The following is a 12,500-nucleotide window of genomic DNA, read 5'->3' as shown; positions in this document are numbered from 1 at the left end:
GAGAGACACGGAGAGAAAGAGACTGTTGACGTAGATATTTCTGCAACCCGCTGAAAACAGCAGCAGGCTGGTCCAGAGGCAGCGCACAACACTAAAGAGACTCTCCAACAACACAGGATCTGACTCACTCCGCTCAAGAATCAACAAAACTGTTTAGACAGTAAGGTCAACGGTGTAATACACGTTTGAAATAAAATCAGCAGGATAATATGTTCTTTCTCCTGCGTCTGGAGGAACAAGGCGCTGGACCACCTAGGCAGGAGGACTAATTAACGCGGCGGACTAATTACGGCCGAAAATCAGGCGCTCTGTTGGGGGCTGCAGGGGGGGGGGTTCTCTGGGTGAATAAGCCAAAGCCGATCTTTAAATTGGAGGGAGAGTTTATTACTGCGCTGCCTCCGCAAGCCCCGCTCACAGACGGCTTTACAGCCCACCAATCAGGCTTTTTAAAACCTGCGCACCCTCATAAACATTCCCCGGGTGACATTTCTGCATAATTTATGACCCGCCTGACATTTCTCTTCTCTCCCAACCCCCTCCCCCCGCCGCACCCTCTCCTCGCACCCCCCCCCCCCCAACTTGATTAGAGAAAATTCTAGGAAATTGCTGGGGTTTCCTGAGTGCTCTATCTTCTAGCTATGCAAAACAAACACAAAGCCACAATATTAATGTCATAGGGTTTGGCTTTAATGACTCAGCATTGTTCTTACTGATGAGAGATGGAATATTCCGGAGTTTTTTTTTTATTTATTTTTTTTGAAAACGAAGCTGGTGTTAAAATTCATATTATACAAACTAACAGCTAACAACATCTTTTTGGAAAAACTCAAACCTGAGTGCATATGGAAGCACTTCTGCTCACTGGTTGCTACCCTCTGTGAGGAAAGAAACAGAGGCCCGAAGTCTGGCAGTGAGTTGGGGAAAAGGCCTTTGAAACGCCAGAGTACAGACACGATGATGAACAGGGTGGTACGATTTCTTTAATGTGATCCTGTATCAGGGCCAAAGCGGTTGATTTATGTGTGGTGTTCTGATGCAATGGAGCTGTTTTAAGCTGTAAACCATTTTGTAATTATCGTTCTCAAGAAGGCGTCTTCAGTGTAGGAAACAAATTCAATTTACCGGGTTAAACGTCACCGTCCATGGAAAACAGTTAATTTAATTGAACTACTTGTCATGATGCTCCATTCCATTGGTCAGAACATGAAACTGTTTATTTTTTTGATTTTTTCTAAAGGAGCTGAAGGCTTAACTATTGACCTTTAATGACAGCTCACTACATATGACTATTTCCAGGCGCACCCAAAGGAAAAAAAAACCAAACAAACAAAAAAAACACACCACAGGCTTCTGCATAGAGCAGCACAGTTAAAAAAAAAAATCCTTTTTTACTCTGTGTCTTTTACCCCCCCCGCCCCGAAAAACCCTGACCATTTTTCCCCCGTTTCCAGCTGGCGGTTCCACCGGACGTTAGCTGTTCATTTACGGTAGCGAGTGAGAGAGTGAGAATGCATCTACAATCCACGCCAGCCTGTGGGGCTGAAAACCGTTTTTCCCGACACAGTCGTTCTACAAAAACAAGAGGATCTTTCATCAGTTACATTTTTTCCATGGACCACAAAACTTTTGAAACTAAACTTCCTGATGTCACATTAGGGTCGTGTGGTGTCTGTTACGTTTAGGATGACTGGTATGGTCCTGGAGCACACCGCTCTGCTGTAGCCTGCAGTACCAACCAGCCCGTCTGGCAGACAGACAGACAGACAGACAGACAGGTACTCAGAAGGTACATGGACGTGGTGAACGTTTGAGTCTGAACGGGTTCAGACGTATCGCTGCCCGAGCGCGAGTTTCCCGCGGGTGCCGTGTCCAGGAACATGACGGCGTGCAGGTGCACTGACAGGAGCTATACAGACATGCACTAGTTCATCTGGCCTGTAACAGACACACGTTTACTCTCTGTGTGAAACACAAAGTTAAAATGAGACTGGGATCCAAGTTGAAACATGAACTGAAAGCAGGTTGTTTCTGCCACCTCTTAAAAAAAATCATCTCTCTCTCTTTCCTCTTCTCTCTCGCCCCTTCTCTCTCTCTCTCTCTCTCTCTCTCTCTCTCTCTCTCTCTCTCTCCCTCTCCCTCTCCCCCTCTCTCTCCCCCTCTCTCTCTCCCTCTCTCTCACCCCTTCTCTCTCACCCCTTCTCTCTCACCCCTTCTCTCTCTCTCTCTCTCTCTCTCTCTCTCTTTCCTCTTCTCTCTCTCTCTCTCTTTCCTCTTCTCTCTCACCCCTTCCCTCTCCCTCTCCCTCTCCCTCTCTCTCTCTCTCTCTCATAGTTTTGACTGCTGCTCTGGTGCATATTTGATGGGGAGGGGGAGTCACTATATTGAGTCAGATTGTATGTCTGAGTCCATCTCCTCAGGAAGAGGTCTGCTCTGAAGAGCTTCTCAGGACTGTTAAGTAAGCATTTCTCTCTCTGTCTGTCTCTCTCTCTCTGTCTGTCTCTCTCTCTCTGTCTGTCTCTCTCTCTCTGTCTGAGCTTGTCACGTAAAACTGAAACAAATGAACGTCTGGAGAAACTGTACAATCGGTGCTTAATATCAAATACAGCTCCCACACTATCAGGGTGTATTTTAAATATGAAGAGATGCATATCAGTCTGATATTTGAAATGCTACCTGACATCCATTAACCAGTATTTGTGTAATTTCTCCCCAAATCTCTCCATCAGAGAGCCCAGACAAAGCAGAGTAAGTAAGTGGTTTTCAGATGACAGGCCAGGGAGGTGATGTGTACATGTTCACAGATGAAGTCTTGCATATTCAAACTCAGAACTTTCTCAGGAAGTCAGACGGCGCTGGTCCTACCTGTGCCAGTTCCTGTCGGGTCCCCTCCCTGGATCTGAAAACAAACACAGAAGTCAAAGACCAAACGGAGCTTTAAAGGCAGCACAAACAAGACGCTTCAGAAGAAATGTTCCGTTGACCAAACAAAGAGAAAAAGGCTTATTTGTCTGTGAGGATATCGCCCAAATAGAGGGAGATTCATTACCTCAGCACACACACCCAGACACAAACACACACCCATACACACACACACACACACACACACACACACACACACACACACACACAAAGACAAAGAATCCCAAGTGAGTTGAAGTGTGGAAACCACACCTTACATTGTTTTCTTACTTCTGTAACTAAGCTTACTTAATTACACACACAAACACACACACATGGCCATAGTGTATCAGTATGAGGACTCTTATCATTATGGAGACTGACGTCAATAAAACATGAGCTGTGTGTCTTAGAGTGGGAAGTGACACTTCACTTTTTATACTGAACACAGACAAATAAGGACTGCTATGTATGCAGTCCCTGAGGCGGTTAACACCCCACCTGTACCAGCTCACTTAAGAGACATGACACAGTTAACACCCCACCTGTACCAGCTCACTTAAGAGACATGACACAGCTAACACTCCACCTGTACCAGCTCACTTAAGTGACGTGACACAGTTAACACCCCACCTGTACCAGCTCACTTAAGTGACATGACACAGCTAACACTCCACCTGTACCAGCTCACTTAAGTGACATGACACAGCTAACACTCCACCTGTACCAGCTCACTTAAGTGACATGACACAGTTAATACCCCACCTGTACCAGCTCACTTAAGTGACATGACACAGCTAACACCCCACCTGTACCAGCTCACTTAAGTGACATGACACAGCTAACACCCCACCTGTACCAGCTCACTTAAGTGACATGACACAGCTAACACTCCACCTGTACCAGCTCACTTAAGTGACATGACACAGCTAACACTCCACCTGTACCAGCTCACTTAAGTGACATGACACAGCTAACACTCCACCTGTACCAGCTCACTTAAGTGACATGACACAGCTAACACTCCACCTGTACCAGCTCACTTAAGTGACGTGACACAGTTAACACCCCACCTGTACCAGCTCACTTAAGTGACATGACACAGTTAACACCCCACCTGTACCAGCTCACTTAAGTGACGTGACACAGTTAACACCCCACCTGTACCAGCTCACTTAAGTGACGTGACACAGTTAACACCCCACCTGTACCAGCTCACTTAAGTGACGTGACACAGTTAACACCCTACCTGTACCAGCTCACTTAAGTGACGTGACACAGTTAACACCCCACCTGTACCAGCTCACTTAAGTGACGTGACACAGTTAACACCCCACCTGTACCAGCTCACTTAAGTGACGTGACACAGTTAACACCCCACCTGTACCAGCTCATTTAAGAGACATGACACAGTTAACACCCCACCTGTACCAGCTCACTTAAGTGACGTGACACAGTTAACACCCCACCTGTACCAGCTCACTTAAGTGACATGACACAGCTAACAATCCACCTGTACCAGCTCATTTAAGAGACATGACACAGTTAACACCCCACCTGTACCAGCTCACTTAAGTGACATGACACAGCTAACACTCCACCTGTACCAGCTCACTTAAGTGACATGACACAGCTAACACTCCACCTGTACCAGCTCACTTAAGTGACGTGACACAGTTAACACCCCACCTGTACCAGCTCATTTAAGAGACATGACACAGCTAACACTCCACCTGTACCAGCTCACTTAAGTGACATGACACAGCTAACAATCCACCTGTACCAGCTCATTTAAGAGACGTGACACAGCTAACACTCCACCTGTACCAGCTCACTTAAGTGACGTGACAAAACACAATGCGAGGACCTCCCGCAGGTGCCACCGTTCCCTTACCATGAAGTTTCGGATGGAGCGGTGGAATATGGTCCCGTCATAATAAGCCTTCTTACACAGCTTAATGAAGTTCTCACTCGCTTTGGGGACCTGGATTAGACAGAAAAAAAAACCACAGCAAAGGACTTTTATTAGTTTTGATTTCTTACGTTTTTCTTTTTTACTAATATTTACTTATTGCTGGATTTCACATCATAGTTACAACATATACCTGCAACTTGGAAAAAAAAAAAAGAAAAAAAAGTGAACCTAAAAAGTTAGATAAAAGTAGATTTTAGGCTGACATACATGTAATTCCAGGCTAGTGACAGAGACACCAAAGGGAAAATATTTACACAGCATACAGACTCAGGCCCCAGCTCTCAGTGGAACGGGCGTCAACAGAGAGCTTGTGTCGGTGTGGAGAAAAAACGGCACATCTGATTTAATCAAACTTTTCTCTTTTCTTTTCAATCAGGAGATTAACGGCTGACGACCTTAGTGACCAGGGTGTCTCGTTTAAACTCTCGCTCTGTGGCGTTGGTCTTTGTATCGCTTAACCAATTGAGCTTTTTTTTTTTTTTCCCCCTCCACCATGTGAGAAGAGTTTAGGATGTTAAGAGAAAGAGGTGTGTCTGTGGAGACCCTGAGGACAGAGACCCCGTGCCCGAGCCCAGCCGGCGGTTCAGTTCCTCTGCCTCTCAGAGCTGGACTGCTACACCTCTTCTTACACTGACATTTTGGTCAACGGGCAAACAAACATCCACCCTAAGAGAGAGGAAACTACTTCTTGGGTTTTGTGAGATCAAAGAGAGTCGCTTTCAGGCAATGGTGTTCCGTGAGTCATGAGACCACCGGTCGGATAAACGTCCAATCAGAGAAGAGGACTGGCACGCGTGGTTGACTTCTCCACGCCACTTAAGACAGGATCACTTATGCAACAGTTCAATAAACTGACTGAATTTTTTTTTGTGTTTGTGTGTGTGTGTGTGTGTGTGTGTGTGTGTGTGTGTGTGGAGGGCTCGGAGGGTCTCCCTCCCTTTGATTAGCCCTGTCATGCCTCATTCCCAGTAACCCAGACACTGGAGTGATGAAAACTGATTATTTACACTACCCACTTAAGCCTAAATCATATTAAAACTTCCCCAAAGAAAAAAAACCCAAAACACACACCAAAGTGCAGACTTCAACATACACTGTACAATACACACCAGTGTGAGTCAGACCAACAGCTCATACAGCGCGTTATGCTCTCTCTGTCTGTCTGTAAACACAAACAAATACAGTTTTATAGGCACTGTTTTATGATAGGGTTTCTATGTTTAGATGAGTGTTTACATGGCTGTTGAAGCCCATTGTCCAGGGTCTTGCAGGCTGAACTGTTTTTCCATCTTTTCCAATTAGATGACTGGTTTGGTGAAAAAGAGAAGAGCTGCAGACTGATGCCTGGCTAATTCTGTCAGCGTTCACAGTACTGTGGATTACCTAAGACTTCTGGGAAGGTTAAGCTTTATTAAATCAACACAAATAAAGCCAAGCTAGCCAACTGTTACGCTTTCTTGTGACAATGCTACCTCTTGATACTTTTTTCCACAGCAAAAAAAACCCCAAACAAACAAACCAAGAGCATTTTCAGCCAAAACATGCTTTTCATGCATTTGTCTGTATGTGTGTGTGTGTGTGTGTGTGTGTGTGTGTGTGCCTTTTCATTTCCACATTAAAGTTCAACAAACACTCCCTAAAAACCAGGCCAGACCAATAAAGCCCCTAAGATAGGTCTGCCCTTTGTTCTGTCTATCCTTAACTCTTTCTCTCTCCTCACTGCTTTTCACCAGCACTGATCAGGAACAGGAACTCTCCATCACTGCTTTTCACAAGCACTGATCAGGAACAGGAACTCTCCATCACTGCTTTTCACAAGCACTGATCAGGAACAGGAACTCTCCATCACTGGTTTTCACTAGCACTGATCAGGAACAGGAACTCTCCATCACTGGTTTTCACTAGCACTGATCAGGAACAGGAACTCTCCACTTACACACCTCTGCCTCCAGGATCACTAACAGGTCAACAGGTCACGTTACAGACCCATATTACTGATTACGGCCCAAACCTCACTCCCTCCTCTTTCGTAAATACTTATGGAAATTATGGAAATGCTGTTGTTCAGTATAACTGATTAAAAACACGACAGACAAGTTTAAGTTGAGACTTCAAATCAAATTTAAACAGGCTGAAAGTTTGGACAGGAAATGTAACGTTATCTGACTGAAGAGATGGACATTTTCTGTGCCTCCTCGTGACTCGACGTGTATTTTAATGTTTTTCTGCTCAGCGCCTTCGATAAGTGGTGAATAAGCTAAACTGGAGCTGCTGATGTAGCCCAAGCTGCAGAGAGCTGGACTCGAACCCCTAACGTAACACGTCATAAAACTAATGCCTGAGTGAATAAAGGATGATGGTTAGCACCTGAAGCTAACAGCAGTTTGAGGGAAGTCATGTTTGTACTGTCAGAGTTTCAGGTCAGTAGACATCACTGCTCCAGCAGAAGACATGACCAAGCAAACAAGAAAAAATTATGTCACGCCGATTAATAATCGCAACCGTGTAAACTGCAGCACTGTTTAAAACAGTGAAATCTTTCATTTCTATACTTATTTATAAAATATGTATGTGCATGAAAGAGACAGACACAGAGAGAGAGAGAGAGAGAGAGAGAGAGAGAGAGAGAGAGAGAGAGAGAGAGAGAGAGAGAGAGAAAATATGGGGTTAGAGGATGTGTTTGGCTGGAGTAGGGATCATTAATTTGTAAACAGTGAGACAGAAATAGAACCGCGACCACTCTGAGATGGGTAGTTTTCTTCTCATTCTGACTTCATCCTCCCTCTCTCATTTTCTCTGCCCTGATTTGACAAACAGCCAGCCAATCAGAAGAGGCTAAAATAACACCTAGTTACCGGGGAGGCTGGGGGGGGGAGAGGCTGTCGCCATGCTCTGCCAGGCAGTCTCCATCTTCAGTTCATGCCCCCCCATCCCCTCATGTACCCCTCACCCCTCTCCTCTCTTCTCCTCTCCTCTCTCTAAACAAATCAAGTGCAGGCAAACGCATATGGGGCCTGTGTTTGTTTTTATAAAGATGGGGGGCGGGCGGGGGGGCTGAAGTGGGTCTGTTTAGATTAGGGATGAGGATGAGAGAAAAAGAAATGAAGAGAGAAGCCCGCAGGGGTGAGAGGGAGGACTGCTCTCTCTCTCCCTCATTTTTTTCCTCTCACCTCCATCCTCCAGTTCCCTCCATCCCTGACCTCACATGCACTCCTCAGACACACACACACACACACACACACACACACACACACACACACACAGATGTGTGGACTGAGGTCTTTACTGCATGTGTTGTCTTACTCTGTTTTGACTTAATCAGTTCGCTTTCATTACTCAGTGAGGAAAAACACATGACACCCTGGGGTTTGGCTGGAAAACCGCCAAAACAGAGCCTCTATTCAGAGGAACAAACAAAACAAAACAAAACAAAAACACAGATCAGATTCTTCCTCCTGACATGTCATTTTTTTTTGGTCAAATTGTTTCGAAATGTTCGTCTTTAACAGTCTTGTTTAGACTTGGAGAAACATTTGAAATAATGAGCACTTTGAACTAAAGTTTTGCACAAGAGGTGTGAGAGAGAAAGAGAGAAAGAAAGAGAAAGAGAAAGATAAAGCTTTGTAAGTGCAGAGTAAAGAGAGTGTGGATGCCACGGTGGTCTTGACTTTGCGTCTGTGTGTTTCTCTGTGCCCCTCAGGGGCAACAGGACACTCCAGCACAGTCTCATTCAGAGACCCCGTCGCTGTTACAAACGTGGTTTATGGGGACACTCATATGGGGCAGGATTATAAGGGGCTGAAGATTCAGAAAAAAGAACCGATGGAGTCTCTAGAAGCTGCTTTCCTGCTTTTTTGCTGCTTGGCTTACGTAACTTTTCAAAAGTCATGACATTGGTTCTCGTATAAATCTATGAAAAATTCAAAGTGGAAAGTGTACGAGAACAGTTCAGAATTTTCTGGATCTTTTAAATACCCCCAAAAAAGTTCAAACTCACCATCCAGATCGGTTCTCTTGGCTACGATTACAGTTCAGAGCCGACTTCACAGTCGAACTTCATCTTCATCATCACAGCTGACTTATGACTCCGTTTATTATTAATGTTGCTCTGTGATGGCTCTGCTAACTTTTGCCTTTAAGATGTCATGCCAATAAAGCATGAGACAGAGAGAAATGGTGAGAAAGTGTGAGAGAGAGAGAGAGAGAGAGAGAGAGAGAGAGAGAGAGAGAGAGGGGTCCACCCGTTTATCTAGGTCACTGTTACTGGTCTGTCTATACATCAGAAAAGAAAGGATGAATAATAAATAGAGAAATGAGAAATGTGTGAAAGAGAGAGAGAGACAGAGAAGGGAGAGAGAGAAAGAGAGAGAGGAAGAGAGCACTTTGCAACCCCTCAGTGCATGCAGGTAACATTTTCCATATTTTGAAGGGGGGGGGGGTGTTACTTAATCTCAATTAAAAAAAAACAAACAAAAAAAAAAACATTGTTGGGTTTTGTTTTGACGTGAGCATAACATGTCAGAGCAAGATCAGATGGCTTGAGTTTACAGTCTGATGTCATTTTTCTAACGGACATCCAGAGAAAGCTTTGTCTTCTCTGACCCTGTCAGTTTGTGCAAAACAGTTTGTCTTTGCTTGTTGATTGGAGAGGACATAAAACTACACACTTGCTAATTTACTGCTTCTCTCTCTCTCTCTCTCTCTCTCTCTCTCTCTCTCTTCTCTCTCTCTCTTCTCTCTCTCTCTCTCTCTCTCTCTCTCTCTCTCTGTGCCCCCTCCTCCCTCCTTCTCTCTCTCTCTCTAGCCATTGTAGGACCTGCCCTGAGCAGCAGGGAGACTATGGGTCAGAAAGGATGAAGAAGGGATGGAAAACACAGGAAAGAGAGAGAGAGAGAGCGAGAGAGAGAGCGAGAGAGAGAGAGAGAGCGAGAGCGAGCGAGCACTGTATTCAACAGGAAGGTAGTCTGTCTATAAAACTCACAGACACTTTAAGGACCTTGGACTGTCTGTGTTTACTTATACACACCCACACACACATCCACATATATATACACACAGAGACGGAGACACAGACACACACACACACACACACACACACACACACACACACGGACACACTTGCAGTGGGATAATGTAAAAAGGTCTTGGGGCAAAGCTGTCCAGTGTCAGAGTAACATTTCCCCTGATTAAATGACCTTATTCATGAGAGAGAGAGAGAGAGCGAGAGTGAAACAGAGAGAGAGAAAGAGGGAACAGGTCAAACTGTTTTTGCTTCTTTTCACTAAACATGTACACATCCCGTACGACAGACCTCCATTTCTGAACCCTTTGTTCAGGTCTGTAATCAGTAATATTCCACTAATCACACACCACTGCATGAAGCAAAAACAGAGAAAGAAAAACCAGAGTCATTCTCTCTGGGGACTGAGTGTGAGAGAATGATGTGACATCACAGTGCCAACTCTGCTCTTTAAACACTCTTTGTCTGAGAGTCTGAGAGATGATTGTTTAAACCCACTTTCCACATCCATTTGACTGCATGTGTGTGTGTGAGTGCGTGCATGAGTGTATGTGTGTGAGTGCATGTGTGTGAGAGTATGTGTGTGTTTGGTAAATGTACATTTACACTGTTTCAGTTTGGATTAGCCGAAAGGACACGTGAGAGCAAACTTGACTTGGAACACCAACACCCACTGAGCATACACTGTATACACACACACACACACACACACACATACAAGCATGGGGAATATGCAGCGTGAAACTTGGAAGACTGGCTTTACCTTATCACAGTGGAGTTCCAAGTTCAGATCGCCTTTGTTGGTGTGCAGACGAACATAGCCCTTCTTTTTCACATACTGGTACCGAACTGCATCATCTGAGATGGCATCTGAGATAAAGACATAAAATAGAGACAGAGAGGGAGAGAGAGAGGGGGAAGGAGGGAAAGAGAGAGAGAGGGAGGGAGGGAGGGAGAGAGAGAGGGAAAGGGAGAGAGAGAGGGAAAGGGGAAGAGAGAGAGTGAGAGAGAGAGAAAGAGAGAGAGAGGGAGAGAGAGAGGGGGAGGGAGAGAGAGAGGGAGAGAGAGAGAGAGAGAGAGAGAGGGGGAGAGGGAGAGAAAGAGAGAGACTGTAATTTAATTTCATGCCAGTAAAACCAAATAAATGAAACTCTAAGGGAAAAAAAGGAGAGATGAAAAGATGTGGAGATGGAGAGAAAAGAGGAGTTTACCTGCTTCGTGTGTGGTAGCAGGAGCCATGGCTGTGGAGGTGAAGGAGGCTGACACCCTGCCTGTGGAGTAATGAGCCTACAGACACAGACAGAGAGAGACACAATCCCATCAGCCCACCATTACACACAGACAGGCACACACCACAGGGAGAGGACTAGAAGATAGAGAGAGACAGAGACAGAGAGAGACAGAGAGAGAGAGAGAGAGTGATGTGGAGAAGAAGGGGAAAAGAGCAGCTTCCAGTTGTGCTGAATGCAAGATGACACTTCAGTAACATACAGTCACCTCTCACTCTTTCTCCTCCTGTTCTCTTTCTCCTCCTGTTTGAGCAGGCCTTTTTGAGTCATGCTCTTATAATGAAGTGTGCCTGTGTGTGTTGCGTACGTCTCTGTCGTGTTGGTGTGGAAACATTATGGGTGCACAGTAAATGTGTTGTCAGAGTTTAAACACACTTCCAATGCCCTCTCTCTGCTCCCATTGGACCATCCTTCTCTTGACACCCCCCCCCCCCCCCCGATGGAGTCTCTCTTCTCCCTCCCTATCGCAGGGCAGTGCCGACCTACACGCCAGGCTGTTTTCATATCAAATCTTACAGCTCAGGCCAAACAACAGCAACAACAACAACAACATCGGTTGTTTCAGGTCAGCCATGAGTCCAGACGTCGGGGACACCGTGAACTGGCCGGAAAGGAGAACACGCCCTGCTAAACTAAACTATACTCTAACACCAGTGGGTGAAAATGCCAACACCCCGCCCACACATGCTATTACACAACCAATCAGAGTATTGCAAATCAGGTCATTTTCAATAAGAACCATAAAAAAAAATAAAATAAATAAGACAATGTTTGTTTTTTGTTTTTTTCCCCTCCAAGGTCTTCCTGTTCCACACTATGGAAAAAGAGTTGTTAAATGTAGAACTAAGACTGGTTTTCTTCAGGACAAACAAACCACTTTTAGAAAAAGAAAGGGTCAAATCAGGCCAGTCACTCTTATAACAAATCCTTCCTCTGTCATTTCTAACAGAGACCTGATTTAACCATAAATATAAAGACACAAATTTTCTGTCTCTCTGGGGGGAAAAAAAAGCGATGTGTGTGTCCTGGTGTCGCCGGCTCCGGAGCGCTGAATAAATGTCGGCTTTAGTTTGTGTTTTTTCTGCTCTAGTTCTTCAGCCGTCTGAAGAGAGAGAGAGACACTCACCTCCATCTCTCCCTCTGACGATCTCTCCCTGACCCAGTTTACGCCCGGACTCAGAGACCCCACTCATCCAACACACACACACACGTATATTCGCACACACGCACGTACACGTACACACACACACACAAACAATTACGTATGTTTGCACACATGCACACACACGCACACAAACGTTTATCAACACGCTCACAC

At 45.2% G+C, this 12,500-nt stretch overlaps 1 protein-coding gene across 1 annotated transcript in view; it reads right to left on the bottom strand.

The window, feature by feature from the left end:
- Nucleotides 1-12,500, bottom strand: part of ppil2 (peptidylprolyl isomerase (cyclophilin)-like 2) — a 27,123-nt gene that overhangs the window by 5,452 nt on the left and 9,171 nt on the right. Inside the window, exons 11-14 of the mRNA XM_030791348.1 lie at nt 11,105-11,180; nt 10,657-10,763; nt 4,793-4,882; nt 2,863-2,896 (exon numbers count right to left, since the gene is read on the bottom strand). Of these exons, the coding sequence (XP_030647208.1) occupies nt 2,863-2,896; nt 4,793-4,882; nt 10,657-10,763; nt 11,105-11,180 (307 nt within the window). The remainder of the gene's footprint in view (nt 1-2,862; nt 2,897-4,792; nt 4,883-10,656; nt 10,764-11,104; nt 11,181-12,500) is intronic.

This window comes from Chanos chanos, chromosome 14 (genome assembly GCF_902362185.1).
Source record: "Chanos chanos chromosome 14, fChaCha1.1, whole genome shotgun sequence".
Classification (NCBI taxonomy): Eukaryota; Metazoa; Chordata; class Actinopteri; order Gonorynchiformes; family Chanidae; genus Chanos; species Chanos chanos.
The sequence above is the reverse complement of the archived record's forward strand: the minus strand, read 5'-3'. Positions and strand labels throughout refer to the sequence as shown.